General features: G+C 43.2%; 1 protein-coding gene across 1 annotated transcript in view; it reads left to right on the forward strand.

Moving 5' to 3' along the window:
* The first annotated feature begins 10,179 nt into the window (after positions 1-10,179).
* Positions 10,180-16,522, forward strand: part of LOC124595090 (proline-rich protein 2-like) — a 65,661-nt gene continuing 59,318 nt past the window's right edge. Inside the window, exon 1 of the mRNA XM_047133684.1 lies at positions 10,180-10,396. Coding sequence (XP_046989640.1) covers positions 10,180-10,396 — 217 coding nt within the window. The remainder of the gene's footprint in view (positions 10,397-16,522) is intronic.

Here is a 16,522-nt window from a genome sequence, read left to right on the forward strand (position 1 = left end):
TCTCTTCCCCTACCTGACGGTCCGTCGGTGTACCGGCATAGAGATGGCGGAAATGCTCTAAAAATTCATTTGCAATGTCCTGTTGTGTTGTCAGTTGACGGCCATCTAAACCGTGGAGCACTGTTACCAATGCCCGGCGGTAACGCTTATGTTCCCGCGACACATGGTGCATCGAGGTACGTTCCCCAGTGATGGTGTCAAGACATCTTGCCCGTATTGGGATGCCACCCAGTCGTCGTCGCGTGATCGATAGGATTTGTGCCTTGACACGATGAACTTCCGCATGATGTTCTGCAGACGGCACCTGGAAGGACAGCTCACGAAGCATGGTGTAATAATAATCAAGAGTGTCTCTCTGCCATCTCGCCTTATCCCGACCATACTGTATTAGAGCTCTTCTTATTGCCGGCTTAGTGCACTCGAGCCACCATTGAAGCACGTAGGTATACGTTGGTAGACGGCGTTGACATGTGGTCCATACCTCCTCGACTCTCTGGCGACATTCGGGGTCCGCCAAAAGGGACGAATTGAGCTTCCATGTCCCGCGGCTTCTCCACACACTTTGCCTAGGGAGTGACATGGTACAAATGTAAGCCAGATGATCAGTAAATGCCGCAGGCCATCGTTCCGCGTCGACCACCTTATCCTGTAGGCCAACCGAAACATATATTCGATCGAGTCTGCTCGCCGAGTGACTGGTAAAAAAAGTATATCCCTCACGGTTACTATGAATCATGTCCCAGGTGTCGCTTAACTCCAGATCCCGGCATAGCACATGCAATTCACGACAAGTATTGTAATGTGGTGTCTGGTCTTTTTGGGCTAAAACACAATTGAAGTCACCACCTATAATGAAATGATCGAATCTGCCGGTAAATAAGGGCACAATCTCTTCCGAATAATATCTCGCACGCGCCCGTCTGTTGTCCGTGCCGGAAGGGGCATAAACATTGAGAATGCGAATTCCATTAACAGTTATCGCCAGTCCTCGTGCCGAAGGTAGATAAGCCAGGTCTCGGACCGGAATCCCGTCCCGGACCAATATCGCCGTTCCACTGTCGTTGTTCGAGTGCGGCGAGGTGTAGGAGATGTATCCATGTACGTCCTGGAACTCAGGAATGTAAATTTCCTGCACCATCAGTATATCCACATCCGACGCGTATATCATGTCCCTAAACAACCGCTGTTTCACGGGCGATCTAATGGTATTTACATTCACTGTCCCTATTCTGTATGCCTGGGGTCGAGTAGCTGTCATCTCCACATGATGTTAAAATGACAAAGTTTCACCGTGTCGATAGTCCCGTTGCACATCCGCCGAGGGTTGCCCGAGGAACGTGTCCCTGCGGCATTAGGTTTCTTGAGATGCGGACGGATGCAAGGCCCCACCAATAGAATGGTCCGCATCGGTGATGTCGTCGTCCTGCTCATACCAGCTGATACTATTGGTGTGCTCCAAATTTTCCTGTGCGGCATTGTTGTGTGACATCTGTTGTTCTTTCGCAGCTGTAGACTCCACCGCCGAAGGGGTAGCAGGCCCCTGAGCGGATGCGTCGTCTGAACGATATGACATCATTTCACTGTCCGAATTCATATGATCTGCGACATCCGAAGCTTGTGGTTCCATGTCAGACAGGTCCATAGTGTTAGACTCGTCTGGGCTCCCTGGAAGAGAAGGGAGCGTCTCCGCAGAGTTTAGTCGGCGCTTCTTGCGGCGCTTTGGCGAGCGTTGTTTGCGGGCCCTAACCTCGGCCTCTGGTGTTGGCGCATCTTGCATCTCCTGCGTTCCCGCCGCCGCCACAATCCCCTGGGGCCGTTCCACTTCAGCTTCCATGCCTATTGTGACGCTCTCATCCTCTTTCTGCGCCACCTGTAGTGTCTCAGATTGGAGGTTGGTCTGAGCCATTCCTTCTTCAGTGGCGTCCGAAGGCGCCTCAATCAACTGTGGCGTCGGTTCGATGGTGCGCTCCGACCTCGGCGTCACCTCCCCGCGAAGTGCCGTCACGTAAGTCATCGGCAGTGACGTTGGTGTGGTCGGATTCTGGAAGTCTCCGCTGGGGAGTTGCACGAGTCTCCTCTGCATACACGCTGATCGAAGATGTCCTTCACCACCACATCCGGAGCATGTCCTGGGCTGTCCATCATAGATGACAATAGCTCTACAGCCGCCGATGTTTATGTACGATGGCACATGTTTTGTAAGGGCAATTCGCACCTGTCGGACACCATTGAGCACTGGATACGTGCTAAAACTTGCCCAGCGTTCGGCCGTATGACTAATAACTCTGCCATATGGCTGGAGTGATTCAGTGACCAATGATTCGGGTACCTCGAAAGGCAGCTCGAAGATTCGAATCGTACGCACGCCCAGGCCCGAATGAGCGACTAAAACTTCGCCAATATGACCATCGGAGTGTCGGAACTGGAATCCTCGTTTGGCGGCTTCAATGATCCTATCACATGCTGCGTCGTCAATCATCTTCACGTAAAGAGTGCTGCTCACGATTGATAAATGAATTCCAATAATCTCCGTGTAATTAAGATGCACTTCGTCCCTCAAGAAACGTTCGATTTCGAAAGCCTTCGGTCTTGCATACTCGTTACAGAACGTGAACTGTATCGTGGTTTTTCGGAAATTGTGTGCCATTGCGTTCGATTTAAACAGTAACACACGCGAGTGACGACGGTGTAAACACCGCTTCTTCCGCGACCGTTCGCAGCCGAGACGTAAACAAGTCCGAGCTGCTCCGCGGCGAAAGGCGGACTGTGCTGAGAAGTTCCTGATGCATAATGGTGCCTGTGCTGTGAGTTTCCATATCCAGACAGTTTGAAATAGGCCTCATCTTAAGAAACGAAACACTTGGGATCCATATATTTCTTTACACTTGTTTCAAAAACCACTGACAGAACTGATTATGCTCTGAATGGTCAGGAAGCTTTTACTCCTGCGTAACATAATATTTGTAAGGAGAAATATGATAGCTGCTTTTGACAATTTCCTGACATGGCATTTTTATGGCAAGTTGTTTTCGGCCACTCTGCATCATATCACACACAGTGTGTGTGCTTTGGAAAAAAAGTATGTAGCAGCGAACAAATGAGTACTTTTATTTATACATTTATCTTGACTACACCAGATAAATTTTTGGTGAGAAGAAAACAAGAAACGTTACAAACAAATGTTTAGCTAGCAGGGATTAATTCAAATGGTTCAAATGGCTCTGAGCACTATGGGACTTAACTTCTGAGGTCATCAGTCCCCTAGAACGTAGAACTACTTAAACCTAACTAACCTAAGGACATCACACACATCCATGCCCGAGGCAGGATTCGAACCTGCGACCGTAGCGGTCGCGCGGTTCCAGACTGTAGCTCCTAGAACCGCTCGGCCAAGGGATTAATTAACCAACATAGTTGCCATTCTTGTAACTTCGTTTGTTGTGAAAATATGAACGGCTGTACGTCTGCTTAAATAGCACCCTATCTGTTTTGTTCAGTGATCAGTTTCCTCTTCTCAAGACCTATACAAAAACGTATCATATTGTGCCATTCAAGTAAATATGACGCTGTTAAAAACGTAACACGAAATTGACTTTCACTCTCCCAAACAAGGACACTGCAGTAATGTAACTCGTCCACTTGCTGGAGTGGACAGTCAACAAATGGAAACATAAGAGAAAAAAAAGGGCACCGATCATTCACCAACCGTCTTCCGTTGAAGATTTCAGTGAGTACTACGTGTACCAGCGGACAGACTTCTCACCCATTGCGAATTTAAGGCAGGAGAACAGTAATTGCAGTCATGTTTCCTCATTTACAATACGGGTACATGTAATACAGTACTTTTAAAAGATATCTTGCACTCAGTAAAAACTGCTTGTTGCACAAATTTTACAGCATTCATCTGGATTTGATACCACCTAAGGATGGCTCATCAGAATAAGTTACAGGCTAATTACCGTGTTTATACCACTTTCTTCTTACGTCTTTGTACCTTGTCACAGCCTTGGATACTTGGGATGGCAGAAATCTTACAGACTTGAACATGGCTGGCGATCAGCTAAAGTATTTAAGTTAATGAAGGATAAAAGTATCCAAGGCTGTGACAAAGACCAAAGATGAAGGATAAAAGTATCCAAGGCTGTGACAAAGTCCTAAGATGAAAGAAGAAAATTAATAAAAACAAGTAACTGTAATTTATTATGATGAAGATAACCTTAGTCGGTATACACACCAGGTCAATGCAATAAAATTTGTACAAACGGTTCGCTGTTTTTTATCCTTCATCAAAACTGAACGACAGCCATGTTCAAGACCGTAATTTCATCATTAATAGTTTTCCTTTAGTTTGGCAGAAAGTAGGCGAAATACTACTCAAGCAGAGGAACTCTACAGAGAGGGATTTTCTGACAAGAGCCCACCATTCCGATGGATATTTTCTCTTCTTGTTGTGAAGCTGCAGGGAACAGGAAGTTTCAACTCAAGGAAAGGGTCTACTAGCGCAGGAAAATGAAAGTCAGTTTTATGTTACGTTTTTAGTATCGTCACGTTTACGCGAATTGTTCGTTTTTGAACAGTTGTTGAGGAGAGGAAGTGTATTACCGAAGAAAAACTTTAGGGTGCTGTTTAAAAAACAGCAACAGTTTCGATGTCACTCAATCCCCGTACGGCTGATGGTGACATTACGAACGGCTAACACACAAAGCAAAACTCTGGAAGTTTTAGAGCAATTTCAATCGAATTTCTTATCTCATACATGAATTGCTACGGGGAAAAAGATGAAATTGTTAATGGGAGCTTTCCAAGAATTATTAAGTGGTTCTCTGAAAATGGACTGTATTTTAATTTTGAGAATGCTACATTCAGTTCTGTAGAACAAACTGAATCGTATCAACAACTGATGTAGCTCATGAACGAGAATCTGCAAATAGAGCAGAATGTCCCGAATTTTTGGGTGTGCACATTCAAGAAAGCTTGAACTAGTCAAAAAATTTTAGTGAGTGGCTCAAACAAGTAAGTTCAGTCACTTCTACCCGTCGTATAAATACTAGTATTGGAAACAAGCGAATCAACCCGCCAACCAAGTTTTTCAGTTAATAATGTCTTATGGAGTAATTTCTTTTTATTTTATCGGATAACTTAGCAAGCAATGAGTCCACAAGAACGACCAGTAAGAATAATAAGCAATGTGGTCACTCGCAGTCGAATCGTAAGCAACTCTTCAAGGAGTTTGACATTTTAACTGCACCTTCGCAGTATATTATTATTATTATTATCTTCCCAAATTCTCTTTATACGATCTCTGCGTTCTCTCTTGCGTTCTTCTGACCATTTATTTCCTGTTCGCTTTCTGTGTAATTTTTTTTTAAGAGTATGTTTCTGAACATTTCTCGTATGCATATGTTATCTCGTGTGATTCCCATTTCTCTGAAATATTCTTCTGTTTCAACAGCCCATTTTATCTCATTTTTGCTAGAGCTTATTATGTCGAAGTTTTACCTTGTGATCCTGTTCTTGTTCATCCTCTGGATATCCCCATTGAATTTCATCCTCATTTCCCTGAAGGTGTCCTTTATTGTTTCTTTATGTTTGTAGATTTCCCTTGACGGCCTCTTTATCCTAATTCTTTCACGAAAAACCGGACCTAGTATTTTCCTGATAATTTTTCTTTCCTGCTTTTCAATCTCCCTTTTTTTTTTTTTTATTTGACCATGAATCACGGTATTTTCTACAGCTTAAACTGTTTCCAGTAGAACTACTGTGTTGTAACGCCTTACTTTTGCATTGCCAGAGATAGATTTTTTTTATTTTATTTACTACAGGTGAACTTACATGGATCATTATATAGGGTGATTCAAAAGTCATGTCCGATATTAATGGAGATAGGAGCGTCGAGAGGGATGACCCAACACCGCCACACCGTGAAATGACTAGTCGCGTGAAATGTGGACGTCCGCCGGCCCTTGGATGAGGTTGTCCTGTTCGCTGGACTGATAGATAGGGATCAGTGGAATGGCCACCTATGTCGCCAGATGTGACGGCACAGGACATTTTCCTTTGGGGACATCTCAAATCTACAGCGTGCACTAATACACCAATAACATTAACTGACCTGCAGGAGAATTTTACGAGCGGCTATACAGAGATACCAACAGCGCCGTTTCGGTTTGTATCTAGCAGTGTCCGTCGTCATGTTCAGATGCGTCGTCTTCAGGATGGCAGTCAGTTTGAACATCTTCTGCATTAGAGGTACGTGCGAACAACTAATATGGGATGGCAGTTGCGTTATGCTGTTAATTTTCAGGTCGTCACTGTCCGATTACGTAGCGTTTTGTTTGTACAATTAATGCACATTTGTAGCATGTATTCATCTGCTTGGATTTTCGCTGTCTCCACTAGTCACGACTTCGTCATGTAGGCCAAGACTATTGAATAACCAATGTAGACATCGTCCGGTGGGACATGACTTTTGAACCACTCTGTACACAGGGTGACTCAACTACCCCTACCTATGAGCTTTATGCAACCTGGAAGGCCTTGAAAAACCACAAGTGAGATTTTCATATTCTCTCGCTCGCTACATGCAAGCTAGTATTCCAAAAGAATAAACTGAACAGTAACTTATTGTAAGAAATTTAACGTACTTAAATTTTGAACTGAGTTACCTTTTGCATTGGAGGCCACAGTTTTCGAGTTATTCAAGAAAAACACGTTAGAATGTCACCCTTGTACGTTTTCCTTGAATAATTCATAAACTACATCCTCTAGCGAAAACGTACCCCTGTAAAATATTTAGCTATATTTAATTTTCTACAAAAGGGTTGTGTTCATTTTTGCTGTACGATTCACAGTTTGTGCACATGAGAGAGAAAATATTAAAATCTTCCTCATGGTATTTGAAGGCGTTGTGCTTTGCATGAAATCCATAAGCAGTGGCAGCTGAGTCAGGCTGAATGTTATGTAATTAGCCATTAATACATCACAACACTAGGAGAAAAAAATGACCATCACTCATTATTAAGCTGTCACCGACTCAGTAAGGAGTTCAATAAACATAAAGTATATCTTTTTATCATTTGCCAAATAACACAAAATATGCGGCAGCTAATATGTCTACCCTATAACCACTCCTTCTGGACAACTCCTATTACATATACGAATTTGATTTAAAAAGTCGTAGTCTCTAAAGGAAGAACAAGTTATGAGTTCAGTTTCATGAGTGGAACAGAAAAATAAACTACCAATTAATGTTGAATTTAGACTAGTGTGTCATTTATGACCCCGTCAATTACAGGATGATTCAAAAAGTACTTTACAAGTTTGAAAATTCATATAAATTAATTCATAGTACCTACAGAGCTATTTTTAGTGAGAATTTGTAGGGAAATAGATCAAGTTTTGTCTCGCGTAATTCGTTGCTGTCGAATCGCACCGTAGCCGATTCGCTAGCGGCAGTTGCGTTAAAGATGACTGCCTTCACTGGACCCGAGCATGCAAGCTGTGTATTTTGGTTTGAAGAATCGAAGTCGGCGATAACAGTTCAGCGTAATTTCCGTACCAAGTACGCTAAACAATCTCCTCGTAGGCCTACAATCTATGAGTGGCATAAATCCTTTTTAGAAACAGGGTGCTCGGTAACACGTGGGAAATTGTCAGGTCGTCCAAGCACATCTGACGACGTCGTTGAGCGAGTGAGACAACGTTTTGTCAACAACCCTACGAAATCGACCTGGCGTGCTTCTGGCGAATTACGAATCCCCCATACGATTGTTTGGCGTGTTTTGAGAAACCGTTTGCATTTGAAACCATACATATTGACGATCGTACAAGCAATAAAAGGCACTGATAAAATTGGTCGCAAGAAATTCTGTGCGGATATGTTACATCGATTACAAGAGGATGGACATTTCTTGGACAAAATCATCTTTTCTGGTGAGTCGACTTTTCACTTAAGAGGCAAGGTTAACATACATAACTGTAGATTTTGCGGCAGTGAAAATCCACACTAAACATTGCAACATGTTCGTGATGGCCCTAAACTGAACGTTTCTTGTGCATTGAGCAAGAACAAAGTGTACGACCCCTTTTTCTTCCGTGAGAGAACCATCAACAGGATGGCGGACCTGGACAGGTTACAACAATTTTTGAGACCACAGATCAATGAGGATGACCAAGAACGAAATGTCTCCTTCATGCAAGATGGTGCATCACGCCAGTACCTGGCTGAGGTCCGGAATTTTCGCAGTGACCGCTTTTCAGGTCAATGGATTGCCCGTGACGCCCCAATTGCATGGGCCCCACGTTCCCCAGACCCGACACCTTCGAATTTTTTTATGGGAATTCATCAAGGACGTCGTGTTTGTACTTCCCGTGCCGGCTTCCCTGCCTGAACTTACAAGGGGAGGCCACAACGTTTGGAACGCGGATTTACTGTAAACTACGTACACTCGTAGTACTCCATCAGTACAACAAAATGCGTCAGCAGTAGCTCGTACTTCTCAAGCGTTATGGAGAAAATCGCAAGATAATTTAGGTTGTCAAATATTTATCTGTGCGTGCCCATTTTACCATGAAGCGGCGGCAGCCCCGTGGTGCCGGCACAGTAGCTCAGCGTGTTCGGTCAGAACGTTAGCTACTCTTTGTAATTAAAAAAAAAAACTGAGCGAGCGGATCAACGAACAAACTGAATGGTTGTCACCAGACGTCCACACTGAACAAATTCAACGAACAATATAGAACAAAATGAAATTAAAAAAAAAAAATGGTTGGCGTTCAAGCCCCGTAATCGCTGGATCGAGTTCCGTTCGTCAGTTTTTTTTTTTTTTTTTAATTTTCAACACAGTCATTTTCTTTACTATTTATATTACAATTGATATAATGGGAAAAATATGTGTAATAGGGTGAACTTTTATAAAATTTAAAATGTTATTTGGCAGTCTACTAATTTTTATTATCACAAATAATATAACATTCATAACTATCGACTAGTAAACGACCTAACGCATAAAGTGATACTGAAAATGTATGCTTGTCCGTGTCTTCAAAATTGTTCGTATTTAATCGAAAGAGAGCGAGAAATTGCTTATCGGAAGACGCTATTAAAATTCATTCGATACTGCATAACCAATAATCAGCGCCGATTTTTAAGGAAATACTGCGTTAAGCATGGATTGCTTCCAAATTATCGTCTGAAAGAGAGGTTTTTGAAAATGTTAACGAGGTTTGTTTTTCCACGGAAAACCTCAAAAGACATTGCGTATGCGGGAACATAGCATTTATTCAATGCAGCTGGTGCCATTTAACTTTATGTTTTCCTTGCTTTTACGAAAAATACCATCCTGCAACTTGTACTCGTAATGTCGAAAGCGAGGATTAATTGTACATCTTTCGAAAGCCGTCTGTGCCGATCAAAACGTGGAGGTAACAAGTCATTTCGGGCTCCTTCCGGGTATAAGGGATTTCTCAAATCACGGAGCATACATTTTCAGTATCACTTTATTTGTTTGGTCGTTTATTAGTCGACAGTTATGAATATTATATTATTTATGATAATAAAAATTAGTAGACTGCCAAATAACATTGTAAATTTAGTAAAAGTTGACCCGATTACACGTATTTTTCCCATTATATCAATTATCATATAAACAGTAAAGAAAATGACTGTGTTGAAAATTTAAAAAAAACAGACGAACGGGACTCTATCCAATAATTACGGGGATTGAACCCTAACCACTCGGCTGCCGCTGCTTCATGGTAAAAATGGCCACGCACAGGTATATATTTGACGACCGAAATTATCTTGCGATTTTCTCAGTAACGCTTGAGAAGTACGCGCTACCGCTTACATATGTTGTTGTCTTCATGAAGTACTACGAGTGTACGAAGTTGGAAGTAAATCCGCGTTCCAAACGTCGTGGCCTTCCCTTGTTAGAACTTTTTTTTTAACCTGTCTCAACATTCTTCCTCCCAATTGTTATTTTTCATTGCAGTACTAAGGCCGTTTCTCTGTTGCTACTTTTAATCATTAAGAGTGCTTGTCCACCTCATTACGTATGTACCTGTACCACGAACACCACTTTCGACTTCATTACTCCGTCACCGCTTCGTTAGCTCTAGCACACCACGTGGAGGAAAGTACTCCTCGAAATAAGACACACGCGAAAGAGAATCTCATAGCATATGTGGGCGCGGGGCCGAAAGTCGCCGCCCGTCTGTGACGCAGATAGCGGCGCGCACTTTGACCCCCCGTGCGAGAGCGGGAGGAGGGGCCCGGACGTACGTGACAGCGAACTGGCGCCAGAGGAGAGTGCGTCACGCGCCGCCGGCGGATATGCATGTTTTTATTTCCGCCCGCCGGCAGCAGGCAGGACAGAGCGGCCCGCGGGGGCCTGCAAGAGTAAACAGGGCCCTTAATATTGCAGCAGCAGCGCCGGCGGCGGCAGCGGCAGCGGCGACGCGGTGAGAACAACGGGCGCCGTCACAGCGCCGCGACGCCTGCCGACTATTGGATTAGGCGGGCAGGGCGCGGACAGCGGCGCTCTGCTGACCCACCGTAGCGACGCCCCGACACAGAGCCCTTCGACAAAGCTACCTCGTCACTGCCAGTGCAGATTCTGTCGAAAACACGCCTCATGTGACTCTCTACACAGGTCTGCCACACGTACTGTCCTAGATGCCTAGGAGAGCTTAACATCGGTTTGTTGCAGGATTCTCGAGCATATTCTCAGTTCGAATATAATGAATTTCCTTGAGACAGAGAAGATGCTATCCATGCATCAGCACGGCTTTAGAAAACATCGCTCCTGCGAAACGCAACTCGCCCTTTTTTCACATGATATCTTGCGAACCATGGATGAATGGTATCAGACGGATGCCATATTCCTTCACTTCCGGAAAGCGTTTGACTCGGTGCCCCACTGCAGACTCCTAACTAAGGTACGAACATATGGGATTGGTTCCCAAGCATGTGAGTGGCTCGAAGACAAGTAATAGAACCCAGCACGTTGTCCTCGATGGTGAGTGTTCATCGGAGGTGAGGGTATCATCTGGAGTGCCCCAGGGAAGTGTGGTAGGTCCGCTGTTGTTTTATATCTACATAAATCATCTTTTGGATAGGGTGGATGACAATGTGCGGCTGTTTGCTGATGATGCTGTGGTGTACGGGAAGGTGTCGTCGTTGGGTGACTGTAGGAGGATGTAAGATGACTTGGACAGGATTTTTAGTTGGTGTAAGGAATGGCAGCTAACTCTAAATATAGATAAATGTAAATTAATGCAGATGAATAGGAAAGAGAATCCTGTAATGTTTGAATACTCCATTAGTAGTGTAGCGCTTGACACAGTCACGTCGATTAAATATTTGGGCGTAACACTGCAGAGCGATATGAAGTGGGACAAGCATGTAATGGCAGTTGTGGGGAAGACGGATAGTCGTCTTCGGTTCGTTGGTAGAATATTGGGAAGGTGTGGTTCATCCGTGAAGGAGACCGCTTATAAAACACTAATACGACCTATTCTTGAGTACTGTTCGAGTGTTTGGGATCCCTATCAGGTCGGATTGAGGGAGGACATAGAAGCAATTCAGAGGCGGGCTGCTATATTTGTTACTGGTAGATTTGATCATCACGTGAGTGTTACGGAAATGTTCAGGAACACGGATGGGAGTCTCTAGAGGAAAGGGGTCGTTCTTTTCGTGAATCGCTACTGAGGAAATTTAGAGAACCAGCATTTGAGGCTGACTGTAGTACAATTTTACTGCCGCCAACTTACATTTCGCGGAAAGACCACAAAGATTAGATAAGGGAGATTAGGGCTCGTACAGAGGCATATAGGCAGTCATTTTTCCCTCGTTCTGTTTGGGAGTGGAACAGGGAGAGAAGATGCTAGTTGTGGTACGAGGTACCCTCCGCCACTCACCGTCTGGTGGATTGCGGAGTGTGTATGTAGATGTAGATGTAGAGAGTTCACTACAACTAGAACTCCAGTTATCACAACTCCAACATCACAAATTATACGCCTCACTTCGAGGAAAAAGAAATTGTACTGTATGACTAAAATTGTTGGCTGCATACAATACAGTATACGTTTCTTTATCACTCTATATTCAATCCTTTGCGAACGAATTAAAAGATAAAAGTTTCCAGAGAACAATGAATAGCGTACGCACATTGTTGTACGCGCAATACGCGTTTGTGGTGTCCATCATTCTGTGCAACCTACCCCCATAAGTATGTGTCGTGATCTTAGCGTATACACTGATTTGTCTCTACACCTTCCGTATTCCGTGTCTTTTGTTTTATGCCTGTGCCTTAATTTTCTGTCTTCTGAAAGGAAAGTCGTCGTCTTTGTCGTCGCCGGACAAAATTCAAGTCCTCGAACAATTAACACAGATGCGTGAGTGCTGAGCAGCTGGCTGAGATTTTTAGCTTCAGAAGATCAACAATTTCAGACATAATAAACAAGTCCTAAATTTTAAACTTTGTGTCTTTCCTTGAGAATGAAAATCGGAGCTCGTACAGAAAAACGATGGAAACAGCAAAAAACAAAGAGCTTGAAGAGGCTGTATTCTAGTGGCTTTTGCAGCAGCGAGCATTTGGAAACTCTCCTTCAGAGCCAATTGTTTGCGAAAAAGCAAAACTTTCACCCAGAATTATACAGTTTTTCTTCATTTAAAGTGAGCAATTGCTGGCTAAGAAATTTCAAGGCAAGGTACGGTATTCGTAAGTTGCATGTAAGTGGTCAGCGGACCGAAAAGCACCAGTAAATTTTATGGAATAATTTAAAACTCAAGAAGAATCTCATGAACCTCAATTTTTATATAGCGCAGATGAGGCAGGTCTTATTTGGAAAACTTCACTTGAAACAATTTTAACTGCTTTAATAGCAGTTGACAAATGAAGATTTAACGACCTTTCCAGCATGCAACATGAACAAACCTAGCTCGAAAGAAACAACGTCAAACAAAACATATGAAGACAAAATCTTGAGCCTCAGAAATGTGTTTGGCTCAATATTTGCGGATTTTAAATGATTGGAAACAAGTTTTCTTTGTTCTCTTTAATGAATACCATAAATATAGAATAGAAACCTGATCAAATGGAAATTAAGGTAATTGAAATACTGTGTTATGCAGATTTGAAGACGAAATTTAGTAAATATTTCAAATTTTCGAAGTACTTGTCGATGTCAACAGTTATTTTCAGTTATGAAAGGAAATAAATCTGCCAGAGCCAAAATTTCAGACGTTCACCTTGCGTAAGTTTTGAAATTAATTACTGGGAATAAGTTTTCTCCCGAAATATGGAAAATAGTAACAGAAAATATTTGTGTGTATTCTACACACTTAAAAGCAGCCGTTTGGTGACAGCGTGAAGACGTATCACCAGTGAAAGCTTTCTGGGTTATCTGCTACAAACATTTGCAGAGAATTGTATCAGAAGAGAATTTCTTGGGTCTTCACAGCCATGAGAAGATATGAATAATTTGGTTTACTCATAGTCTCTGGATAGGATTACTGCTGTGTGAATATTTCAATAAAAATGTTAGAATTTAATAGCTGCTGTTATTATATTTTCCCATCCAGCAAAGATTCGAGTAAACTACTAGGAGAACCCCCATCTCCAGCGTAAGCTAGAATTTTTAAGCATATGAGGAAGGAAATCCTGAAGACCAACACGAGAGCACTCGAACGTAAGGAGAAAGTGGGGCGGCATAGTGGTAAATTGATGCAATATCGACCAATTCGTTATTTATGGTAACTTTTAGGCACCACAGGAAAAGATGAAGTCTATCGTGCGATGTCAGGGGCTGAACCAAGTTGTGAAAACGATGTCGTCAGTAAAAGTTCAGTTCAATTTGTCAACGTGAACAACTGTTGTTCACGTGGGACGCATTCGTCCTTTTAAATGCGCTCCAGTCGTCTTATCGCAAGTACCAATGCCATTACCAGGCAAGAAGGTAAGCGGTAAAAGGAGCAGTTAGGATGCAGAAACTCTCCTGCGCCGGCCGCGGTGGCCGACCGATTCTGGGCGCTTCCCTCCGGAACCGCGCGACTGCTACGGTCGCAGGCTCGAATCCTGCCTCGGCCAAGGATGTGTGTGATGTCCTTTGATTAGTTAGGTTTAAGTAGTTCTAAGTTCTAGGGGACTAATGACCTCAGATGTTAAGTTCCGTAGTGCTCAGTGCCAAACTCTCCTGCATGTCACATGTGAATTGCAGTATGCACTGAGGTCTCGATAACAGATGGGTAGGCCAAAATGTGTGTTTTTAGGGCATTCATTGTATGTGGTGCGTTATGTAGGAAATAAGGAATACAATAGAAACGTTTCGAAAGTTTGTGTCTTGTTTCCGTAATTTTTCTTGGTTCGCTAGGGATATGGTTTGTTAACACGGGGAGATTTAGTTCATTTCCATTTATTTTGTAGCAACAGGCACGACATAGGGTTCATCTTGTTAGGAATTAAGTAAGATAAAGGTGTGTTAACGAGATGGAAGGATCTGTGACATTCTCAATGTGAGTATGGATCCTGAGCGCACAGTCTTTTCAAGAGGAGGAAGGAGAATGAGTGTGATTTGCTTTCCCCAGATGACAGTATCACCAAGGACAACAGTGATGTCTGTCACATTTCTGGCAATGCTATACTCTTTCAGTAGGAAGGGGCACGCACGTTGCAGAATCAGCAACTGGAAGGAAGGGTACCGTCAAAGTTTCTTCAACTAGTTTTCTCTATTTTGTTGTGGTCTCCAGTGCGAAAACTAGTGTGATACAGCTCTCCGCGCTACTCGATTCTGTGCGAGCCTTCCATCTCTGAATACCTACTGCAACCTAAATCCATTTGAACCTCCTTTATGCATTGATGCCTAGGTCTCCCTCCACAATTTTGATCCCTTACATTGCCCTGAATTACCAAACTGAATTTTCCTTGATGCTTCGCGATGTGTGCTATCAACTGATCCCTTATTTTTGTCAAGTTGTGCCATCTATTTCTTCTGCCCCAGTTCGGTTCGGTACCTACTCATTAGTTAATTCATCTTCCAATCTAATCTTCAGCAGTCTTTTATAGCCTCATGTTCCAAAATGTTCTATTCTCTTCTTGTTTGAACTGCTTATGGTCCAAATTTCACTTCCCAGCAAGGGTACACTCCACACAAGTAACTTCAGAAAAAGATTTCCCAATACGATAGTTTGTATTAAATGTTAACAATTCCCTTCTTTTCAGAAATTCCTTTCTTGATGTTGTCAGAAAGCATTTTATATTCTCTCCGCTTCCGCTACCATCAGTTACTATTCTGCTCAAATAGTAAAACTCGAGCCGGCAGGGATGGCCGAATGGTTCTAGGCGCTACAGTCTGGAACCGCGCGACCGCTACGGTCGCAGGTTCGAATCCTGTCTCGGGCATGGATGTGTGTGATGTCCTTAGGTTAGTTAGGTTTAGGGGGATGATGATCTTAGAAATTAAGTCCCGTAGTGCTCAGAGCCATTTGAACCATTTTGAGTAAAACTCGAGTATTGCTTTTGGTATCTCATTTCCTAATCTAATACAGTGAGCATCGCCCCTCTCATCTACTGCTGGCCGTTCGTGGCCTTTGACGTTTTTAACTCTTGTTCCAGTAATGTTGAAGTAGCTGCAGGGACATATTGACTCATCAGTCACAGATGGTTATTTATTGTAGCGATGTTCCCTCAATGATCAAAAGAACAATACAGGGTGACCCAACAGTCCGTTAATATTTGAAAATTGAATACTTCATGGAATAATGTAGGTAGAGAGGTAAAAATTCGCACACACGCTTGAAATGACTTGAGGTTTGGTTCAAATGGCTCTGAGCACTATGGGACTTAACTTCTAAGGTCATCAGTCCCCTAGAACTTAGAACTAATTAAATCTAACTAACCTAAGGACGTCACACACATCCATGCCCGAGGTAGGATTCGAACCTGCGGCCGTAGCTCCAGACTGTAGTGCCTAGAACCGCTCGGCCACCCAGGCCGGCTGACATGAGGTTTTATTGAAACCAAAATAAGTGTACAAAATGACCACCAGATGGCGCTTCATATGATGCAAAAGTAATAATTAGCATAACAATTGATTATTAACAAAGATTATGTTGTTTACAACAAATGCTCAATATGTCGGCCGTCGTTCATCAACAAAATCTGTTGTGAACACCTATCAGTAGGTATGGTGAGATATTTCCGTCGAATGTTGTCTTTTAGCAACCTCAATGAGGTCGGAAGTTCGTGGTAGACTCGTGACTTCAGATAACTCCACTATTAATAATACAAGGATTGAGGTCTGGGGACCTGAGAGTCAAAACATGACAGATGTATCGGCTCAGCACGCGATCCTCGCTAAACTATGTGCGCAAGAGATCTTTCACACGCGTAGCGGTGTGAGGTGGAGCGCCATACTACATAAAAGACGTAGCTTCCAGCAGGTTTTTATCAGCCAGGCTTGGGATGATCTTACTCCCTCTCCCACTACAGTTCATTTTATGCAGGGTTCTCGATCAGCGTCGTTG

Source organism: Schistocerca americana, chromosome 1 (assembly GCF_021461395.2).
Source record: "Schistocerca americana isolate TAMUIC-IGC-003095 chromosome 1, iqSchAmer2.1, whole genome shotgun sequence".
Lineage (NCBI taxonomy): Eukaryota > Metazoa > Arthropoda > Insecta > Orthoptera > Acrididae > Schistocerca > Schistocerca americana.